A 22,746-nucleotide genomic window follows, 5' to 3' on the forward strand; every position below is an offset into this window, starting at 1 on the left:
AACAATAGATATGGGGAAGACACTTATAATGTAGATGACAAGGTCCAACATATATATAAAGAGCTTTTAAAAATTGATAAGAAAAGTCAGGCTAATTGTAAAATGGATAAAGGATGTTAATAGCCTATTTACAGAAAAGGAAATCCAAATAGCCAACAAATATATCTTTTAAATGCTCAAATTAATTTATAGCTAGGGGTATTATTTTAACAATGAAAACATCAAAAAATATTTAAAAGAGCAATGACATATTACTGACTGAGATATGGAAGAAAGGGTACCCCTTCACACTTTGGTGATGAAAATAAGTAAGTTCTTAGGAAAGCAATCTGACATTTATTAAATTAAAAATTCCATTTATATAAAGCTCAAAAACAGGCAGAAACTAATATATAGTCTTAGAAGTCCACCTAATGCTCACTTTAGGGGGTAGTTAGTAACTAGGAGCACGAGAGAAATTTCTGGGATGAAGGTAATTTTCTATTTTTGATGTGAATGCCGTTTACAAAGATGTATTCACTTTGTGAAAATTAATGAAGCTATATACCAATATGATTTTTACCTTTCTGTCTGTATGTTATGTTCTGTATGAATGCTTAAATTTCAGTAAAGATTTTAAAGCGTACTTATAACGTTTTTTAAAACACAGCACACACACACACACACACCTCTCACACACCCTTCTCTTTGGGAATCTATGCCATAAAAACAAAGCCTTCGGTGTCAGCATAAGGATATTTTTACAAGGATGTTTACTGCAGCATTGTGCATAGTGGGGGGAAAAAACTGGAAATTGTGAATGCTTATCTACAGAGAAATGATTGAATAAATTATTATACACCATTAACTACAATTCACCCATTTAGAAGAATGAACTGGAGAGATTTCCATAAAGTATTTTTCAATAAAAATACTTAAAGTAAAAAAAAAAAAAAAAAGCAAGTTGCAGAAAAGTGGGCATAATATAGTCCAATTGTATAAAAAAAAAAAAGAAAAATAGACACCTTGTATAATGTGTGTGTGTATATATATCTTTTTCTGTATATGATTATATAAGCATGGAGAGAAATATGAAAGGTTAGAAACAGGTGACATGAGCTACCTAATGGGGATAGAGAATGAGGCTGACAGCGGGGTGGGGATAACTAAACAAAATCCAAGAAAAAAAATAAGATTTCAACTTTAAAAAAGAAAGCATTTATGATCACATTTATGCATTTGTTAAAAAATTTTTGTAAGAAATGTACAAAGGAAAAACAGATTGTATAGAAGAGAAAGTGTTAGAAAAACAGACTGAGGAGTGTTTTGAGACAGTGGAAAATCCTAAGGTGTACAAAGTATTACAAAACAGGAATAGTTAACTATGTCAAATTGCTGCTGAGAAGATGAGAAGCATGAGAACTGAAAAGTGTCCATTTGATTTGGCAACATCAAGGATGCTGGTGAAAAAATTAATAAAATCGGTCTCAGTGAAACGAGGAAGAAGCCATATGAAAGTGGTTGAAGAGTTAGTAGAGAAAGGAGTAAAGGTGGAGAAGGTAATGCTGACAAATCTCTTACCAACAACTGAAAAATTGGTCAAAATATAAAACATATCTTCTTGAAGGCACCAGAAAGCAAAAAAGGCAGTGATGAATTTCTATGCCAAGGTGTGCAGGAGGAAACAGAAACCAGAGTAGTAATCCAGGCATTTGGATTACTAGCAATCCTGGGACTGTTTACTGATTCCGCAACAGGAGGTCAGGCATCTAAACAGCACTTTGGACAGCCTTGCAAGGATAGGGAGATGAACGTGGGGTCCAGGAATGCCAGTGTTGGGAGGCTCTAGCAAAACTCCCACATTCTGGGCTGGACCCCAAAGACCATAACTTAAGAAATAAGAGGAACTTCACTGGGGGTCCTGTGGTTAAGAATCCACCTTCCAGTGTGGGGGACATGGGTTTGATCCCTGGTCGGGGAACTGAGATCCCACATGCCGTGGGGCAACTAAGCCCATGCGCTGCAACTACTGAGCACACGGGCCACAACTAGAGAGCCCGCATGCCACAGCGGAGGATCCTACATGCTGCAACAAAGATCCCAATGAAGATCCCGTGTGCTGCAACTAAGACCTGATGCAGCCAAAAATAAATAAATAAATAAATATTTTTAAAAAAGAATAAACAGTTGATCTGTTCTTGAAATAAGAGTTACCTTGGATGTGAGTATACAGCATAAATAAATAAATGAGCAAACAAGGCAGGACAACATGAATGGGCATCAATAGAAATAACCAACAATAGAAAGAGGCCCACAGGGTCTGCAGATTAAGAATTCATTAGATGTAAAGCTTAACATAATTATGTTTAAAATGTTCAAGGTAATAAAAAGACAACTCTGAGAATTTCACAGAGAACAGAAAAATATAAAAAGACACAGCAGAATTTAAAAAGAACCAAATAGAAACTGTAGAACTGAAAAACAAAATAATGAAATTAATAACTCAAAATCAGAGAAATAATAAACTGGGAAATAGGTGAAAAGAAAATATCTAGGAGAAAAATACAAAGAGATTATAGAGAAGGGAGTAATTAAAATATAGACTACATAATTAAAGGTCAAATACGTGTAAATGGAGTTCCAAAAGGACAGAGAATTATGCAAAAGCAGATTTGAAGAGAATTTTCCAAATGATGAAAGGTAGCAAGCTATAGATTCAAGATCTGCAGACACCAAGCAGGGAGAATAGAAAGAAAACCAGCCCTCAGTATATCATAGGAAAACTGCTAAAAAAAAAAGACAAACAAAATCTTTAAAAGTGGCTAGTAGAAAAACAATACACATTAAAATACTGTTAACTTTTTAAAAGAAATGATATAAACAAGAGGACAATGGAAAAATCCCTTCAACGTGCTGAAATAAGCAACTTCCAACTTAAATTTCTGTGCCCAGGCAAACAAAAGTTGAAGGAATTAACCAAGAGTAGAACAATTTAAAGAAATATGAAAGGGTATTCCTTGGTCTAAGGAACAAATGATCCCAAATGAAAGCTTGAAAATGCAGGAAAAAAGATAAAAAGCAATGATAAGAGTAAAAATGTATATACAGTTGACCCTTGAACAACATGGGTTGGAACTGCACGGGTCCACTTATAATAAACTTTTTTCCCAATAAATACGTACTAAACAATTCACAGTTGACTGAATCCGTGGATATGGAACCACATATAGGGAGGGGTGACTGTAAAGTTATATTCAGATTTCTGACTGTGCAGGAGGTTGGCCCCCTCAACCCCCATGTTGTTCAAGGGTAAACTGTATATTTAAGGACAGTGACTGTATAAAACAATACTTTCTTGTGGGATTTAACACTGATATATCATTAAAATCCAACAACGATAGCATATAGGTTGGGTGAGAAATAAACAGATTTAAAGAGTTCTAAGGTTCTTGCATTGTCTGGGAAGATGATAAAAGTACCAATAAACATTAGACTCAGATAAGTCTAATACGCAAGTTATCATCTAGTGTAATCAATAAAAGAATGGTAAAAGAGTGTATGATTTCCAAATTAATGGGAAAAGTTATTTCAGCATTCCATTAAAATGGGAAAGAAAATAACTCAAAAAAGAACACAAAGAAAGAAAATCTAGGAAAAATAAAACTACAGAGTAAGATGGTTCACTTAACCCCAAATACACAGGCAATTACATTAAATGTAAATAGACTAAATGTTTCAATTCACAGGTAAAGATTGTCAGAGTGGATTAAAATAAAACAAAACAAAACTACATCCTATTTACAAGAGAGACATTTATAATATAAGGATTCCAAAAGGTTGCAAGAAAAGAACACACCATGCAAACACTAACCAAATGAAAGCTAATATAACTCTATTGATATCAGTTAAGCAGACATTAAGGCAAAACACACTATCAGAAACGGTTTAACACTTTAAAATAATTTTTTTAAATGGTTCAATTCACCAGGGATATAAATCATCTCTAAGTTTGGATGCACCTAATTATATTGCTTCAAACTCTATAAGATAAAAATTGACATAACTAGAATAAGCAAATCCAAAATCATAGTGGGGTATTTTAACTTATCGCTTTCATAAATGCTAGGCAAAAATTCAGTAAAAATATATAAATTTAAACAACATAGCAGAATTGATCCAATGAACATATGTAAAACAGCTGATCAAAAGCTGCAAAATATGGATTTTTTCATGTGCACACTGAACATTTATAAAACTTGACGATACTGTGAGTCATAAAAAAATAAGTCCCACAAATTTGAAAGAATTTAACTCATAGATAAGTTCTGTGAATGCCATCCAATCTAGAAATCAATTTAAAAAATGAGAAAATCCATCTGTATTTGGAAATTAATAAATATTTTGAAGTAACCAGCACGTCACAAAGAAACCAAAATGATAATCAGAAAATATTTTCTATTGAATGGTGATGAAAAGACTTCATATCAAAACTTATGGGATGCAGATAAAGATTGTTATTATAAAAGCTAAACTTGATCAGCTAAGCAACCATTTTATAAAGTTGTAGGAGAGGAATAACAGCAAAATAAACACAAATAAAGTAGAAGGAAGGAAATAATAAGGGTAAAAGCAGAGTAGAAAACGAACATACAACAGAGGATCAAAAAGGCCAAAAGCTTATTTTTGTAAAGACCAATACAATTGAAAAACCTCTAGTGAGACTAAAAACAGAGAAGGCACTAACCAAAACCAAGAATGAAAAGAGGACATCACTATCAATCCTGCAACGTTAATGAACTCTTAACACACGGATTACTTTATAAAAATAAATTTGAAAAGGTATATGAAATGGACACATACCTAGAAAATCACAACTCTTCAAAACACAGTAAGATATAAAAATCTGAATATTCCTCTATTAAAGAAATTAAATCCATACCTCAAAGAAACATCAGGCATAAAGTCACTAGCAAAATTCTATCAAACTTTTAAGTAAGAAATAATGCCAATCTTACCTGTGTTATAAGGTCACCAAAACCTTGATAACAAAACCTGAAACAGACCTTAAAAGAAATTTATGGACCAATCCCACTGATGAAAATAGACACAAAAATCCCAAATGAATTACTGGCGAATCAAATCCAGCAATATAGTTTTAAAAAGATAATACATCACAATCAAGTTGGGCTCATTCAGGAATGTAAATATTTGGGTAAATATTTGAACATCAATCAATATAACTCACCAAATGAGTAAAACCATATGATCATCTTCGTAAAATGCAGAAAATAACTTGATAAAATTCAGCATCACTTCATGATTTTTGAAACAAATCCAGTGGGAATTGAAACATGCTTCCTTAACCTAGTAAAAGATCCAGATTCCACAGCAAACACCATACCTAATATGGAAGACTTTCCCTTTGAGATCAGCAAAAGGTAGAATACTGCTTCTATTCAACCTTTTCTTGGAATTCCTAACCAGTGCAGAAGGTCAAGAAAAAGAAATAAAATGTTGAAGGGAATGGAAAGAAAGAAAGCAAGCTACTAATCATTTGTAGATGATACATGCAAAATCAAAATAATTTCTATAAATAAATTGTTAGGATTAATTAGAATGTTTGGTATGTCTGAGAAACAGAAATATTATTTGTATATCTATTGATTGCTCTGAAACTTTAGTTAAAACTATTAAAATACAGGTTGCTCTATTCCATCTCCCAAGTTTCTGATTTAGTAGGTCTGGGGTGGGGGTCAAGAATTTGCATTCTAATCAGTTCCCAGGTGATGCTGATACTCCTAAGTCAGGGGACCATACTTTGAGAACAATTGCTATATAACAGATCAACAGCAAGGAAACTTAAAATCACTTACCCAGGCAGGACAGGAACAAAGACGCAGATGTAGAGAATGGACTTGAGGACACAGGGAGGGGGAAGGGTAAACTGGGAAGAAGTGAGAGAGTGGCATGGACATATATACACTACCAAATGTAAAATAGATAGCTAGTGGGAAGCAGCCGCATAGCACAGGGAGATCAGCTTGGTGCTTTGTGACCACCTAGAGGGGTGGGATAGGGAGGGTGGGAGGGAGACGCAAGAGGGAGGAGATATGGGGATATATGTTTACGTATAGCTGATTCACTTTGTTATACAGCAGAAACTAACATACCATTGTAAACCAACTTTACTCCAATAAAGATGTTAAAAAAAAAATCACTTACCCAGGAATCTAACAAAATATAGACAAGGCTCTCCATAGAAAACTATAAATCACAGTGGATATAAACTGAACAGGATCTAAATAAAAGATACTCCATTGTCATGGATTGTAAGAGTCAATATTCTTAAGATGTCAATTTGACTCAACCTAATCTACAAATTAGTGCAATTCCATTTAAAATTTCCATATTTTGGGCATCTCAACAAGCAGATTCTGAAATGTATACTGAGGCATCATTGATAACTGTGAATAAAGAGCATGGACACTTAAGACAGACTCCCTGAGTTTAAATACTGGCTCCTACTTTGTGGACAAAGTGCCTCCATTTTCTCATTTGCAAAGTGGGAAAGAACAACTGTACCTATCTCACAACACTGTTAAAAGGATTAAATATATATAGTTTAGATGCATGCCTAGCACACAATATGTACTATGCATGAGTTTAATAATTAAGTAAAATAAAATAAAATAGGGAGATGAAATCTACTGGATATCTTCTAGAGTCCAGAAGCAGACTCATGCATATATGGACAGATGGTTTATGACCAAGGGGGATATAGAACAGTGGGGAAAGAAGGATTATCTTTCCAAATAAAAGATACTAGGAAAAAACACTTCACACTATACATAAAAAGCAATTCCAGGTAGACTACAGATCTAAATGGATTAGGAAAAAAATGAAGCTTTCAGAAGGTAATCCAGGAGAATATCTTCATGACCTTGGGATAGGGAAAGATTTCTTAAATACCACATAAGGGATATTAACCACAAAGGAAAATAATAATAAATTTGACATTAAAATTAAGATCTTGTGTTATTAGAAGAAAGATAAGGCTTGTAGACAAAATATATACAGAATTTCACATAACAAAAACCAAAAAGCAAAATTAAAAAATCCTTCCTTAAAACAAAAAACCAAAATGACAGGTAACCAAATTAATAAATGGATAAAGGACTTAAGAAGGCATTTCACAAAGTAGAAAATCCAAATGGCGAAAACAAATATGAAAAAGCAATTCAATGTCATTACTAATCAGGGAAATGCAAATTAGCTCACTATAAACACCAGAATAGCTAAAATTTTTTAAATGTTGGTTAACTGGGTGTTGGTGAGAGTGTGGAGCAACAAGAATTAAGTACCAGGAAAAAATAAATTGGTACAACTACTCATTTTAGCATTACTTGGTAAAAAAAAAAGATTACATAATTCTATGACCCATCAATTTTAATCTTAAGTATATACATCCAAAGAAATATGTACATACATGAAACAGGAGATAAATTATAATTATCACAGCAGCAGCATCTGTATGATTCTCTAGAATCAACCTGTATGTGTCCCAACAGTAGAAAGGATAGGTAAATTATAGGGTATCCATAACATGGAATACTATACAGTGATGATAAAGAATGAACTGGAGATACATGCAACTAAATGGCTGAATCTTAAAAACATGATGTTGAGGGGAAGAATCCTGATGATTGCCATAAAAGAAGAGGTGGTGATTACCTTGGCAGAGAGGGAGTCTTCACCAGGAAGGGGAATTTGTAGGGTTCTGAGGTGCTGTCAATGTTCTTTCTTGACCTGTGTGGTGGTTACCTGAATGTTTGCTCTATAATATGCTAATATTATTTATATGTTATTGTTTTATGTACTTTTCTGTATGTGCCTTTTTCCACAGTAAAAAAAGGTAGAAGAGAAGAAGGTGGAGAAGATCTGAAAGGCCAGACCTCTAAGTGTTAAACCTGGGCTTTGCTAAAAGCAGAAAGGTATCAGAAGTTCCAAAAATCTATTAGTTATACAGTTTCATGTAGGAATAACCCAGAAAGTGTTGTCAGACAGTTTTTCCATCACTGGAAAAGGGGACAAAACTGCTACTGCTACTGAAAGAGGAAGAAGCTCCAGGATGACATGACTGGTGTTTAGATCCTACCTGGGAAGAGATGCAGCATTCTGGTGTGGAGGAAGGGGAAGAGGCGGGTGAAAATAAGCAACTGCTGATCCTGTTAATGCCCATGAATCATGCTTTATATATGCTGTACCTTCCTGCCTAATATGCTCTTCCCATTACCTCTTCACCTAGCTCCTATCTGTCCTTGAAGACTCAGCTCAGAGGCCCACTTCTCCAGGAAACCACAGCCCCTGCTTCCTCCCTCCTAAGAGCTGTTTGTCCCCTATAGTCAGGGTCCCATGGCATGGTACCTCTCTGCTTTCCACGTGATGGACCAATCTTTCACCTTCTGCAGACAGGTGAATCCTGCATTACAGGCTGCCTGGCTAAGATCTGGTGCTGACAGTCGGGGATATGGGCTGCAGAAGGCAGAACTGAGAATGCACTGGAAGACAGGAGACAAGCATAGAGCTCTGGAAGGAGTTTCCCTTCCCTGAGATTCCTCCCTTCAGGAGGGGGAAGCAGGGAAAGAAATGAGATTGCCTCTGAGTTGGGACTCAGCACACATTCCAATCACAGTCTTAAACTAGCCTCTCCCACAGAAGTGAGTAGGGCAGTTATTACCAATCCCACTTTACAAATAGGAAGCTCAGACCCTGGGAAAGAAAATAAATACCTTACTCCAAGGTCAGAGAGGCAGAGCTGGATTGCAAATACTAGCTTCTGCAGCCCAGGGTCTTGAATATAGACATGAGGAGAATATTCAGGAATTACTTGTTCAACAAAGTCATCTTTTGCCTTCCCAGTCCAGGGTAGACACAGATGCTGTCCTCAAGTATGGAAATGTATAGAGCTCCCAAAATCTTGTTTTGGGACATAACCAAAAGACAGGGAGCCAAGGCATTGGGTAACCAGCCCCCAGGCAAGGAACTATTCCTGCACCCCAGACCCCTAACCTGCTCTGTTGGTTGGCTATCCTCTGCCTTCCACCTCCATCTCTCTGGCTCAGACGGAGCCCCTGAGAATCAGGGACATGCAAGTCAGCAAGTGTGTAGGGAGCACCTGGTAGGAGTGCTCAGCAGCTACTGAGGGCTATCATGCTATCTATGGGGGGTCTACAGCAGAGGTGGTTAAGAGCCATGCTGGCCTCAGGTCCAGCACTGTCTGGGCAGGTTCGTTTCCCTTTCTTACTCTTAAAGACATTCACATTCACCAATTTAGCATATATTTACCAAGGAACCTATGGGCTGAGGAGACCCTTCTGGAAACAATGGTGCCCACTTCTGCCTGGCAATGCTCACCACTCTCCAAACCCCTGACCCGTAACCTGGTACATGTAATGGTGGACTGCTATCAGACAAAGATCCCTGAACAAACCTGTCCTCCTACAGTCCTATTTCTGCAACTCTCACCAAGTCTAGAGCAGCCCTGGGAATGGTCAGTTCAGAGTTCAATCCCCACCATCAGCTGAGTTATTTCCAAGAAACTGTGCTCTGAGCACCTGCCCAATGGAAGAGAGCTACAAAGTGGCTAGTCTGGCCTTGGGTACCGAGTAACTGAAGGGACATTCTTCCAGACCTCAGGATACCTCCCAAAGGCATGGAAACTCAGTGAAGACACCCTCTTGCCTCAGGCTCCCAACCAAAGTCCAAAAGGCCTCCCATACTGCTTGATGGGGTTGGGAAACAAGGAGAGAAGTCACGGAAGAGACCATGAGCCTTAGCTTACCCCTGAGGTTGGTTTGTCTATTGACTTGACCATTTCTTAAAGAGTCCCAGTGCCAAGGTTCTGTGCTGCCCATAAAGAAGAGGCCCACACATCCCAAGAGCAGCCAAAACCAGCTCACCCATTTATTTGACTGAGAACATTAAGGAAGACAACAAAATTAAACAATCTTTAATAAAATTCCTATAGAAAACTCAGTCGCAGGGCAAATACTCAGTTCTCTTTCCCATGTCATTGAGGATTGAGAGCTCCCAATAGTCTTTGGAGAATAAGCAGTAGTTTTGCTGGCTGTTGCCAGTGCTCAGAAAGAGCCTCCATTTACACATTCAAACCAGTAGTTCCTATTGCACATATTAACATTTTCTGCCATCTAGCACCCTAAATATATGGTACCTCAACAAATAAATTAAAGAATTCCATGTGGCATGAAACATTTCAATTTGAACTAATATCCTTGAAAAATCACATTATTATAAGTTTTAATAAATACAGTAAGAACAGCTGGCATTTTACTAAAATACTGAATTTTAGGCCTGGAGTTTATTCCATAAATAGTTTCCTTTTCATTTGCTTTCTGTCTTGGATACATTTGCTCAAGTATTATGCTCTATGAAGTGAACTCTTTCATAGATACCATGTAAAAACTGTATTAATATGTGCCTCATTATAGAAGCAGCTGGAAGAACTGGATCACATAGTTAACGAAAAAGTAACTTAGGAAAAAGCTCTGCTTTTGTAAAACTTTAAAACACAGGCTGAAGAAAATCAAAATAACATTTTTATATAGAACTCCCACTAGAAATTTTATAAATATATATGCAGCATAAATTATATTTGCCTCACCAAGTAGATTTTCATCAAGTCTGGCTGGGATGATGCTATCACAGGAGATAAGTATCAACAATAGAATTAATGTTTCCACAGGTTTAAAAGATTTCTTTTGAAAAATAATCATAATTTCAAATTATATTATAATTTGTAGTTTACACAATTTAAAAAGGGAAGAAAGAAAGCTTTCTTTTAAGCCTCATTTGGAAAGTAAGAACAGCTACTAGTCCCCAGGTGTGGATAAGTTGGCTGAGTGATAACACTTGGTCACAATATGAAAAAGAAGTATTTACACCTTTCCAGAAAAGTACCAAATACTTAAAAAAAACAAAAACAAAAAACAGAAAGACAAAAAACAATCTCTAGTAGCATTCCTTGGCGTGCAAAGTCAGCAGGAAATGATTATCCATAATGTTGACAGTTTGCATGATGAATCTTGGAAGCATTCAAAAGCAGAGGGTGGTCATCAGGGATTGTTCAGATTAGGTTTCTGTGGGATGCCATTGTTTTTAATTTAACTCTGGGTTCCAGGATTTCATTCCCTTTATAACATCTCTGGCAGGGTCACGTTCAATTTAGTGCAAGTGCAAAATGAAAACTAAACGAAACCAACAAATACATTAGGAGCAAAGGCTGATCGTTAAGATCTGTAGTCTTTCCGAACTGTGTGGGCCATCCAGTTCACTTTAGTAGTCCAGCTTTCCCTGAGTGCCTCATCAAATTTTTGCTTAAATTGCTTGAGTGCTTCTTCTTCACTCTTCCCTAAGGCAAGAGAGTCCTGAAAATGAAGGAAAAAAATCTGATTTTATATATTCTCTGTAGTGAGGTGCAAATCTCAAAGTCTGCAGGAGGCTGACTTGGCCACACAGCATACCCCATGTCCTTATTCAAATACCATTTATGGGAGAGAGAATGAACACCAAGGTATGGTGATAATATGACCTCTGCCAGAGGGTTTTTGAAGATGAAATGAATTTATGATTACTGCAAGACAACTACTTAGCTGCTTGTCACTACCACTCCTGGGTAAAACTGTCTCACAGGAAATGACTTTGTTCCATTCCCTTTGAACATCTGAATGAAATAGGTAGGTACGGCTGAGCTCTATGCTCACAAAGTCCAATTTACAAAGAAAAGAGGTTTATACCTTAAGATACTGTATATCCTTGACTGATGTGAGCTCAGGAAGCCCTGCAGTCAACATCAGTGCAAAGAGAGTGATGAAGAGATTCCCATGCCGTCGTAAAATCAGATATGCATCCTCACAACACTGGCGGAACCTTTAGTTGATGCAGCAAATCACAAGAGTATGATGTTAGAACGGAAATAGAAAATTTCATAAAGGAAAATTACAGATATAGCTAGACTTTCCATAAGAGCTGGAAAATTTCTACTGAACTAAAAGTTCGTTCCTGAGTTTTACTCTTTTGAAAATTGTCCCAGGACTAAAATTTACATAAAATAAATCAAGCTCTCTAAAACCACACATATCTTTTTCAAAAACAAAATTAAATAGAAATTATATGATAAAAGGCAATTTAACACTTAATCTAGGCTTTTTAATTCTATGTGTCACAAAAATTAATTATAAAAATGTGGTGATTATAATCCATAAGGATTTCTAACCATACTTCTAGATTCTAGATTTGTGGTCTGACTCCAGAGACTTAATTTCTTTAATGTCCCCCAAATCAGTGTCAATGAATTTGCATTGTACCTTCCTGTCATCTTGCCTTCCCTCTCTCTCCTCTTCAAGCTGGTCATTCAAGATGACCACCCAATCCTATCTCCCTAATTTTGCCAAAGAGGAAAATGGATCCAGAGTTATATTCTGCAGAAACCCATGCGGAACTGGAAATGATAATAGCAATCATTTGGTAAGCATATGGATGAGTTGATCACATCATGTAACATATCTCTCATTATCAAAATATCCCTGAAATATAATTATTTTTGTCCCCATTTAAAATGAAGACGTAAAGACGACATGACAAGTAGTGTGCTTGGAAACCTACAAATAGCAAGGAATAGATCAGAGATTACAAAGTCTTTTCCTGAACCCTGACTCTCTTACTGCACTTCATATAGAATGACAGCAAAATGCCAGTTCCTCTCAGTGTCTCACTATCAAATGTCTTAACAGTTTCAGAGAATTTTCTAATACAGGTAAAAGGTGGTATACTATTGGAATAAAACAATAATTTATTTCAAATTTCTAGCATTTTTTTTCTCTTCTTTGAACCAGAACAGGATCTGACAGGCAAGTTCCCCCAAAGCCTCCTGTTAGCAGATTGACTATCTCCCCAATCTAAATATACCTCTCAGCTAAATGCTAGTCTAGCTGGTCAGTTGAGAAAACATTAGATGCATTTACGCTGACACGAGGACAATACTCACCGGCCAAACTTCTCCGTGTTTCCTGTTTTTCCTTGTTGAATCACATGAATGAAATCATAGGTAAGAATAAAAGGCACTCTCTCCCTTTTAATGCCAAATTTAGACTTGAAATTTCCAAGAATATGTCCAAAGTCAATGTGGAAGAGCTGGAAAAGAAATGGGATTTAATTTCCCCTTTTTTTCTGGTGGGTTCCAAATAAAAACGCAAGGCCTCAGCAGTCCTAGACCCCCACGCACTACATCAAATGGAGTAGTAGTAGAGACACTACACAGCCTCCTGCATCATTTGGGAAAAGAGTGCTCTGACATTCGAAGGTCTTTTATATTAAATAATAACCCTGATATTAAACTGCATATACCCAGTGGGAAAGATGAATCTTTAAAAAGAAAAATACATCCAAATAATAAACATGTTTGATTTTAAAAAATCAAATAGTTTTACACACAGAAACAAAACAAAAACAGAGTACATCCTTGCCCCACCAGTTCCCTCACCACTTTAAGCACTACTACTTAGAGGTAACTTCTCCCCACCCTTCCACGTGTTTTTCCTGATATATGTCTTCATTTTTCTAAATAGTATGTTTATAATTATTTTTTACTTCCTAATTTTGGATTATTATGGAAGGTAAAGATTTAGTACTCCTGTGCTGATGTCATGCCTCATAATGAAACACATTATATCATAATTTCTGGTTAAATCAATATCCAGTGTTTATATTGTTCAAACTACATAAGCCATGTGGTAATAGTATACTATGATTACACTTCCTTTTTTTGCTCATCTTTTTTCTTGACAAAACTATTTTTTGTCTTAGTGTTCTATGATCTGGTCATTAATTCTTCACAAAATCTTAAAAATCTAAAAATCATTTCACAACGGTTTTCCACATGGTCAGGTAATCTGTTAGCTCTTGTCTGGGCTGGCTGTTCTCTAAGCCTGCCAAAGAACCACCACCCCGTGCTCAACCTTCACTCTCCTCCCATTTGCAGTCCCTGCTTCCTGGGTTCCACATCATTTTCTCTTTTGGTGTAGACCAGGCTTTCTCACTTTTGGCATTACTGACATTTAGGCCCTATAATTCTTTGTTGTGAGGTTCTATCTTACATACACTATAAGATGTTTGGCAGCACCCCTAGCCTCTACCCACAGATGCCTGTAGAATACCCCCTCCCCCATCCTGACAACCAGAACTGTCTTCAGGCATTGACAAATGTCCCCCAAGGGCAAAAGCACCCCAGTTGAGACCCTTATTTTTCATGGATGCCCTTATTCTGGCATCCTCCTGAAAAAAGATGCAGAAGAGATACAGCTTTTGAAACCTTATGTTTGAAAATGTCTTTGTTCTACATTCATACTGAAAGTCTAGTATAGAATTCTAGGTTAGAAATCATTTTCACTCAAAATCATGAAGGCTAATTCCCACTGTCTTAATAGTTTCCAACGTTGCTATTTAGAAGTCAAGTCTTTCTGACTCCTGAACCCTGGTAAGTGGCTTGCTGTATCTCTTGGAAGGTTTTAAGACCATCACTTTTATGCCTGATGCACTGAAATGTCATGGTGAATGGCCTTAGTAAGGGTTTTTTCATCTACTGTAAGGGAACTTTCGTGCCCTTTTGACTGGATAGTCACAAACATCAGCTTTGGGAAATGTTTTTGTATTATTTTTGGGTAAGTTCCTTCCCTTCCTCTTGTGCGCTACTTCTTTCTGTAACTTTTATTAGGCTAGATGGCGAACCTCCCTGGACCGATCTTCTATCATTTCTGGATCTTCTTTCTTCTACTTATCAGATATCTTGGTCCTTTTGGGGATATTAAAGGGCAATATATAGCCTGGTGCCTAAAAAACAGAATCTGGGCCAAACTGCCAGGATTTAAATCCTGGTATGTCCACTCTCTGTTGTGTCAATCTTCTCACCTTTAAATGGGGTAACACTACCACTTACTCTGTACGGTTATCATAAGGATTGAAGGAGTTAACGTATATAAAGAACTTAAAGAACTGTGCTTTCCACAAGTTAAAGAGTTCAAGAAATGTTAGTTGATCTTTAGTTTATACTTCTTCTATTTAAATTTTATTTGTTCCTCTTTTTAATTTCTAAGAATTCTATTTTCTAATTTTTAAAAATAGAATCTTACTACTTCATAGATGCAATATCTTTTCTTTTACTTCTTAAATCATCCTCTGTTTACTGCAGGTACTGTTTTCCCAGAGTTCTTCTTTCCCCCTCCCCCCATTTTGCTTGATTTGGTCTCTTTCATGGTGGAGGCTTTCCACAAATGTCTGATAATCTTTGGCTGACCATTCATATTTAACAATGAGTCACTAAAAAGATGAATGAAAAATCTATGGACATGGTAGGATTGTTGATCAGTGGGCTTCCTTGCAGAGTATCTGGGGAGAGACCTCAAAAGTCAGCATCTGTAAGCCTTTTCACTGGAACTGATCAGTTTCTCTTGAGAAGAACTATCTAGTCTATTGAGAGAGTGGGAATATACACCTGGTTGCTACTGTTCTTGGAGCAAAGCAAGCAGAAATGGCTGGGAATCATACCATTTATCATGCCAACTTTCACTCCATCCCTATTTTTAATATGGCACCTTACCCTTAGCTTCCATAGAACCTGTTTGTCCTTGAGTCAGAAGAATTGGTTTCTTCAGAGAATAAATCCTCTAGCCCTTCTTGGAGTTGGGAAGGAGATATAAGCACCTAATTGCTCCATATATAAACTGCCAATCAATCCTGTTTTCAGCCTCTCCCCCTTTCCCCACCTTCAGCAGCATCTAGTGCCCCTGATTCCAGAGCTTTCCTCAGACTGACACACCCTTCCACAAGTAGCCATTTTCTCAGCTATGCCGAGTCACTGCTATTTTTCCATTTTGCTTTTGCTCATCCCCAAATCTGTTGATGTCTTTCACCCACTGTTGGCCTCTTTTCCTATTACCTTTGACTTCTTGGATTTACATATTTCTTATTCCTCAATATATTAGAAGGGCATCAAGAAAGAATGGAGAAAAACCTGTGTTTCAACCTGATTAACCAGAAGTCGGAGGGAATCCTTTTAAGTGTGAACACAAGGTTCAACTCTCAAAAGCTCAAGCCAGAACTACCCAGATCTCCAAGGAGGTGTAAAACTCTGGGTCCCACCTAGAGCCAGAGTTCACAGAGTGACTCAGAGTCTTTACTCTGGAATGCCTCTAGTGTCAGGGAATTCTAAGGGTGGCTAAACTGAAAAAGTCTCAAATTATTTCATCTGTCTTTGCTTAATATTAAAGAATTTACAGACAAAAGTCACTCTGAAGAATGAGAAAATTTTCACTTCAAAACTAAGAGCTTCTTTATATTAAATAACCTGGTCTAGTTCCCTAGCTACCCCAAAATGATATTAGTCATACTCCGTATCGCCTTACTCCCACAGATGATTATATTTGATATTCTAAAAGAAAAAATGCCTCAAGTGGGGTTTGTCTCAACTTTTTCTTTTTTTAACACTTATCTTCTTTAAAGTTAATACGTCCTGCACATTATCTGCTCCTTCTACTCTTAGGTACATATGTGTCCCAAATACAATTTCTTATATTGAAGGAATAGGTCACTTGTAAATAACCTAAATAATTTTTTAAACATTTAAATAAATGCTTATCACCTAACTTCAAGCAAACAAACCAATATATGAAGCAGATGGCATATGAAACAAGGGGTGGGAAATAAAAGGAAAGACAAAGGCATGACTGAGACTCATAAAGAATCTGAGTTTCACAAGAGATTGTGCTGCACATAAGTAACAGCATCACTGAGGCCCTTGGCACTCTGGGAAGTTGCTTACCTGGCCAGTTTTTTTGACCATGATGTTATCACTATGTCTGTCACCAATCCCAAGGACATAAGAAGCTACACAGTAGCCGGCACAGGACAGGGTAAACTCCTCAATGGCTCGGTCCAGGTCATCCCTGAATAAGAGAAAAAATAGGAGCAAGGAAGGTTTTCAGCCTCCAAATGTGTGGGAAGGAGCCAATCCACACTTCTGTTTCCTTTTTAATGTGAGAACAACTGCAACACAGAGCTGCCAAAACCATATAAGGAGAAGATGCTGGATCAGCCAAGAGTGAGGATGATGACCAGAGGAGCAGGGCAGGGAGGAGTCAGCAGGCTTGCTCACAGACATCAGATAACTGGACATCAACTATTCAAACTGCTGTGTCCTGGGGCTCACATTTCCGTGGGGGTAGGTTCATATGCACAGTAATGAGAGGAGACCATCAGCTTGGCTGAATGATGCTGGGCTTTGGAACATTTTTGTAGTTTTGACTGAAGACTAGAATTCCATATTTTAAGAGTTAAGTATTGCAGTTCCAACCATTAAAGTCATTGACTTAAATCAGAAGTAACTAATATAGACCCTTTAGGGACAAGGCCCTAAAATCAAAATTTGAAAACTAATTCTCACATACAAGTTCTTGGATTTTTTTTTATTATTATTTATTCATTTATTTATTTATTTTTGGCTGCATTGGGTCTTTGTTGCTGCGCGCGGGGTTTCTCTAGTTGCAGCAAGCGGGGGATACTCTTCGTTGCGGTGCACGGGCTTCTCATTGCGGTGGCTTCTCTAATTGTGGAGCACGGGCTCTAGGAGCGTGGGCTTCAGTAGTTGCAGCACGTGAGCTCAGTAGTTGTGGCACACGGGCTTAGTTGCTCCACAGCATGTGGGATCTTCCTAGACCAGGGCTCGAACCCAAGTCCCCTGAATTGGCAGGCGGATTCTTAACCACTGCGCCACCAGGGAAGTCCAAGTTCTTGGATTTTGCCAATGATAACATTTAAGTCTGATTTCAAAATCTTCAGCCAAAAATACTTGCAGTGTTTTCCCCTCACTGTGAAATTCCTTAATTTCCTATGTATTAGGGCTTTTCCAACACAATAATTGTAAATAACACAATTACTAGCACTGTATTTTTTAGTTTGGAGAGATCAGTCTACAAACTCATTTACTTCTATTTTAAAAACCTTTTGAAAATTTACTTAGGTTCATACATTCACATAATTACGGAAGTCCATGCACTTAAAAAGTTATATGTTATTTGTTAAACACTTAAATTCTTAGATTTTTAAACTACTGCCCAGCTCTGAAATTTGATCTAGATGAAGCAGAATTCAATGCCAATCTTCTGTAAGATTTTAGGAAGGCCTATTTGTCATTTTGGTCTAACCTGAAATGAAGCAATAAATAACACTAATATTTCCTCTAGGACACTGATGATTCTAACTGCGAGAACAGTTATTTGTTTGGCGGTTTGTTCAGAAGAATGATAATCAAACAAAATACACTAACCCAGAATTGTATTCTTTAAGCCAGTTCAGAAGGGCATCTTTGTTGAAGGCTGCTGCTGCAGCCACATTGCTACTGTTCAGCTGAATGTCAGCAATTGTTTCAGAGGTGCTCACAACTTCAATGAGGCCAGAGTGGTCTCCTGTTGCTAAACAGCCATAAGGCAGCATCCTGAAAAGAAAAAAAAGGGGCATAAAGAGTCACATGTGTATGTTATCCATAAAATGAAACACTGACAGAGTATGTTTTTTCTTTGATTTTTAAAAAAGTTTTATTACTATTGATACCCTTGCCATTACTGTTTCAGTCATATAGAAAAATATTAGTTCCACTTTCTATTAGAGTGTAAATATCTTGGTGAAGAGATGGAGTAATTTACTAAACTCCAGTGTGCCAGCTAAATGTATAATTTGTTATCTAATTATTCTGGTGAAATATTCTATTTGTTTGTGTAGGTGGACACAAGCACATCAGATAAAGGAAAAGTCTTTCATTTTTACCCTAAATTTTGGGGAAGGGAACCACCCTTTATGGAGCATCTAGTAGGTGCCACACAGCAGGCTAAGCACTCTACACATTACCTTGGTTAACAACAACTCCATCCTTCCAGTTGTTCAAGCCCAAGACCTTAACGTAATCTTTCACTTTTCCTCTCATGCCTAATATTTACGTACCTTGAAAATGCACAGAGTCTAAGTAGCTCTCTGTCTCCACCTTTCCTTAAGCTACCACCCTAGTCCAGGTCACCATCAACCCCTATTCAAAATTCAAGTTTCCTAATTAGTCTACCTGCTTCCACAGCATAGTCTGTTCTAAATGCAACAGCAACATAATCCATTTAAAATATACTCATATTATGTCATTCCCCTGATTGAAATTTCAGCCATGACTTCCCACCTAAGTGAAAGCCAACCCGCTTGTTGTAGCTCACAAGGCCTTCAATCTCGTCCCCCTTCACCTCTCTTAGTATTTTCCCCTTGCTCACTTGTTCTTACTATACTGGCTCCATTGCTATTCCCCAAACATATCAGGTACAATATCCCCTCATTCCTTTATCTGTGTTATTTTCTCTGCTTGGAATATTCTTCCCCAAGACATCTACATGGTTTACTCCCTTACCACTTTGAAATCTTTGCTGAAATGTCACCGTCTCAGTAAGGGATTCCTGAATCATCCTATTTAAAATAGCAACACAGTGACATACTACCTGCCATCTCTTCCCTGCTTTAGTTTCCTCTATAGCCCTCAACACTATCCAACATCCTGTACATTTTATTTATGTGTTTGTTTATTGTCTGTCTCTACCATTAGGATGTAAATTCCATCAGCCAGGAATAATTTGTTCATTGTGTATCCTCAGTACCTGAGAATGTGTTTGGGAACAAAGCAGGCACTCAATAAGTATTTCTGAATGAATTAAACAAACAATAACAAAATCCCTATAAATAGGTAAATTCCCAATTTTACAAACGAGACATAAAATTAATTTGCAAAAAAGTCATACATTTAACCAAGTGGAAGATCTAAGACTTAAAACTAGGTCTGAGTGGCTCTAAAACTATCTTTTTAACCTAACACAGTCTACAGTCACTGTGTAAAAGGTCTCTCAGGCTGCTTCTTGTGCCAAATAATTTTTGCTAAATCTATAGGTAGGATTTTGCTTTGCTTTGCATTTATATGATCCCTAGTGAAAATAAGCATTTTCTCAGGTCTCTTTTAGCAATTTTACATAGAATTTCTTTTGTGAATTAGCTAATCACATACTTGGTCTATTTATTAGAGTTTTAAACATTTTCCTTAGAGATTTATATGAGTTCTTCATATATTAATATTATCCTTTTCTCATTTTGGTTGTCAACATTTTCTTCAGTTTTCTAAAAATGGTATTATCACTAGAGCAAATACAAAATGGAATAAAATACCTTGCAAAGTTCAAATAAAAGTCAGGTGACTACAGAAAATGCAATGGATGGAATTCACGGGTTCTATACATATATGAGTGCAGCTATGTGCCAAGCATTGTGTTAGCTGCTGGTGACACAGAAATGAGCCAAAAATGCAGTCCCTGCTCTCACAGATCAGACAAACCACAAATGCACAATGTGCATGTGATCAATGGATAAATGAGAAGTGCCAGTAGAACGTGTCAATAGTCAAGAAAGATCTCTGTGAGGAGGAAGGACATGAGGGACAGAGGAAAGTACAGGTGGAGCACAAAAGCCAGGTGAGGAGAAGAAAGAGTCAGTGTTGGAAAGATCATGCGGACCTCTATCTGCCACATAAGGACTTTACCAAAGAGAAAAAATGTGTGTGTGTGTGTGTGCGCGCGCGTGTGTGTTGGGGGAATGAATGAGTGTGGTAGTGTGTGTAATAATCAGATAAAAGAGGAGAGTTTCATTTAATAGTTCCTAAATTTCCTTCCAACCAACAATTCAATTTTATGTCTCTTTAAGCACTTCCCTAGTTCTAGCAAAATATGGTTGGAAGCAAAATTGTGAAACTTCATGCTGACAGCCTGATATACCAATAGCCTGCTTTACATCTGCATTATTAATTTATTTCTCTTTTTTAAAGTTTACGCTTCACTAGAAAAGGTAGCTATGGAGCATGAAAGTTTTTACCAATACCCCTATTCTTATCATGACACAACACATGTGAAGTAAACACTGTCTGGTTAAAGTGCACTTTGGCTCACTTTCCTACATCTCCTCCTACCCTACTTGCAGCCAAACTGGGCAAAAGTCCAACAATTTCCTCTTCAAAAGCAGACAATGATGAAAGCATTTAGTGTCTTGAGGATGGAATGCTCACAATGGGAAGGAAAAAACATCCTTGTCATAGAGACAGTTTGACAGAAGTCAAGCTGGGGACAAACTCTTGGAGCCCTGACCACCTTATGGGGGCACCCTTTGCACTCAACTTCTTATAAAGGCCATGACAACGCTCAGTAATGTTTATCTTCCTTTCTCAGACTCTCTGACCCAAGGAGCAATTTGTTATCTTTCCATTAAAGCAAGAATTGTAAAATGAGATAAATTCTACAGTAGTGGGGATGGCAGCCCCATCACCCTACTCTGAATGAGTATGTAGAAAGTTTTCTCTGGCCTTAACTCCAAGTCTCAGTGGTACCTTAGTCCATTGCTTCAAAAGGAGGCAAGTATAATTCTTTTACCTAAGGCTTGCATTGCTTCCATCTTCTTCCTTCATCCTTCTAACTACTGAAACCAGTGTCATTAGAACTGCTGTGTAGCTCTCTTAAAAGGGAAGTAAACCCCATTAGTGCAACTCAAATATAAAGTCACAGTGAAGACAACTCTCCAAAATTCAATGTCATCTGTATGGGGGGGTGGGGGGGGGGTGGCGGGGCATGAGACGGGACTGTCAAATCTACCAAAAAGCCAGGTAGATTTACATGCAACCTATCAGACTTGACAGAAAAGTCTAATTACCTATTTGTTGACCAAAGGTCAGAGTGTTCTAACATACTGATGGCTTACAAATGTTCTAATTTGGCATGGAAGATACCAAAAGAATATTTTGAGACATCAGAGAAAAATGAAAACGAGAAATATGCACTTTCATTCATGCTAACATGGCACTTTTGCAGGTGCTAAAATATTCTGATCAAAATAGTAATGTGTAGAAGGTATTTGAAGATTTGACATTGAACTTAAAAGAGTGTGTGCTACATGAACAGGTTTAACCTGAACAGCTGGCCAAAAGAAAAACACGTACAACAGGAACACTGGGGCATGTATATTTATAGAAACAGAAAAAAATGTTTGGTGGGAAAAAAAAAAAGCTATTGGTTTGAAAATGAACTCAAAAGAATTGAAGTCCTGCATATTTTTTTAAACATGGGGTCAGAGTACAAAAAGTCAGCAAAGATCTCACTGAACAGACAAGTTCCTTTTTCTTGTTAGACACACATTGCTTCCCCTCGACAGATACCAGGTTTATTTCTAGCACTCCCACATGTGGCTGCCTCCCTTTGCCTGAGGTCACAATGAACTTTATTTGATGCTAAATGTGCTTTACAGTTAAATAGAATGGGTAAAACAAAAAACTAAGAGAAAAGAACTTAGTTGAGGCTTTCAATTAGTCTGACTGAACTGAGGACAAAGTCTTTAGCTCAGCCTTTCGTAATTAACAAGACTCATCATATGGCCAGAATCTGCTCTTAGCAAAGGAGACCACTATGTAGCTTATGTGCTGACCTTGGAAAGAACCAACAAGTTACGAGTCTATGCTTGAGAAGTTTTCCCCATTTTTTATGGACAAATCAAGTAAAATCATTTTCATTGGGGTTTACTTTATAAGAAGGGTCAATAAACTTTTACTGGACTGAACCAGATAGTAAATATTTTAGGTGCTGT

The 22,746-nt window shown here is 37.2% G+C and overlaps 1 protein-coding gene across 5 annotated transcripts in view; it reads right to left on the reverse strand.

Annotated features, from left to right (window-relative positions):
• Window positions 1–8,830: 8,830 nt before the first annotated feature.
• PIK3CB (phosphatidylinositol-4,5-bisphosphate 3-kinase catalytic subunit beta) overlaps window positions 8,831–22,746 on the reverse strand; it is a 199,080-nt gene continuing 185,164 nt past the window's right edge. For all 5 annotated transcript variants that reach the window (XM_036851089.1, XM_036851090.1, XM_036851088.1 and 2 more), the window contains 5 exons: window positions 18,374–18,541; window positions 16,871–16,994; window positions 13,043–13,188; window positions 11,793–11,925; window positions 8,831–11,423 (listed from right to left, as the gene is read on the reverse strand). In XM_036851089.1, the coding sequence (XP_036706984.1) occupies window positions 11,286–11,423; window positions 11,793–11,925; window positions 13,043–13,188; window positions 16,871–16,994; window positions 18,374–18,541 (709 nt within the window). In that variant the 3' untranslated portion in view covers window positions 8,831–11,285. The remainder of the gene's footprint in view (window positions 11,424–11,792; window positions 11,926–13,042; window positions 13,189–16,870; window positions 16,995–18,373; window positions 18,542–22,746) is intronic.

The sequence above is a fragment of the Balaenoptera musculus genome, chromosome 4 (assembly GCF_009873245.2).
Source record: "Balaenoptera musculus isolate JJ_BM4_2016_0621 chromosome 4, mBalMus1.pri.v3, whole genome shotgun sequence".
Taxonomy (NCBI): domain Eukaryota; kingdom Metazoa; phylum Chordata; class Mammalia; order Artiodactyla; family Balaenopteridae; genus Balaenoptera; species Balaenoptera musculus.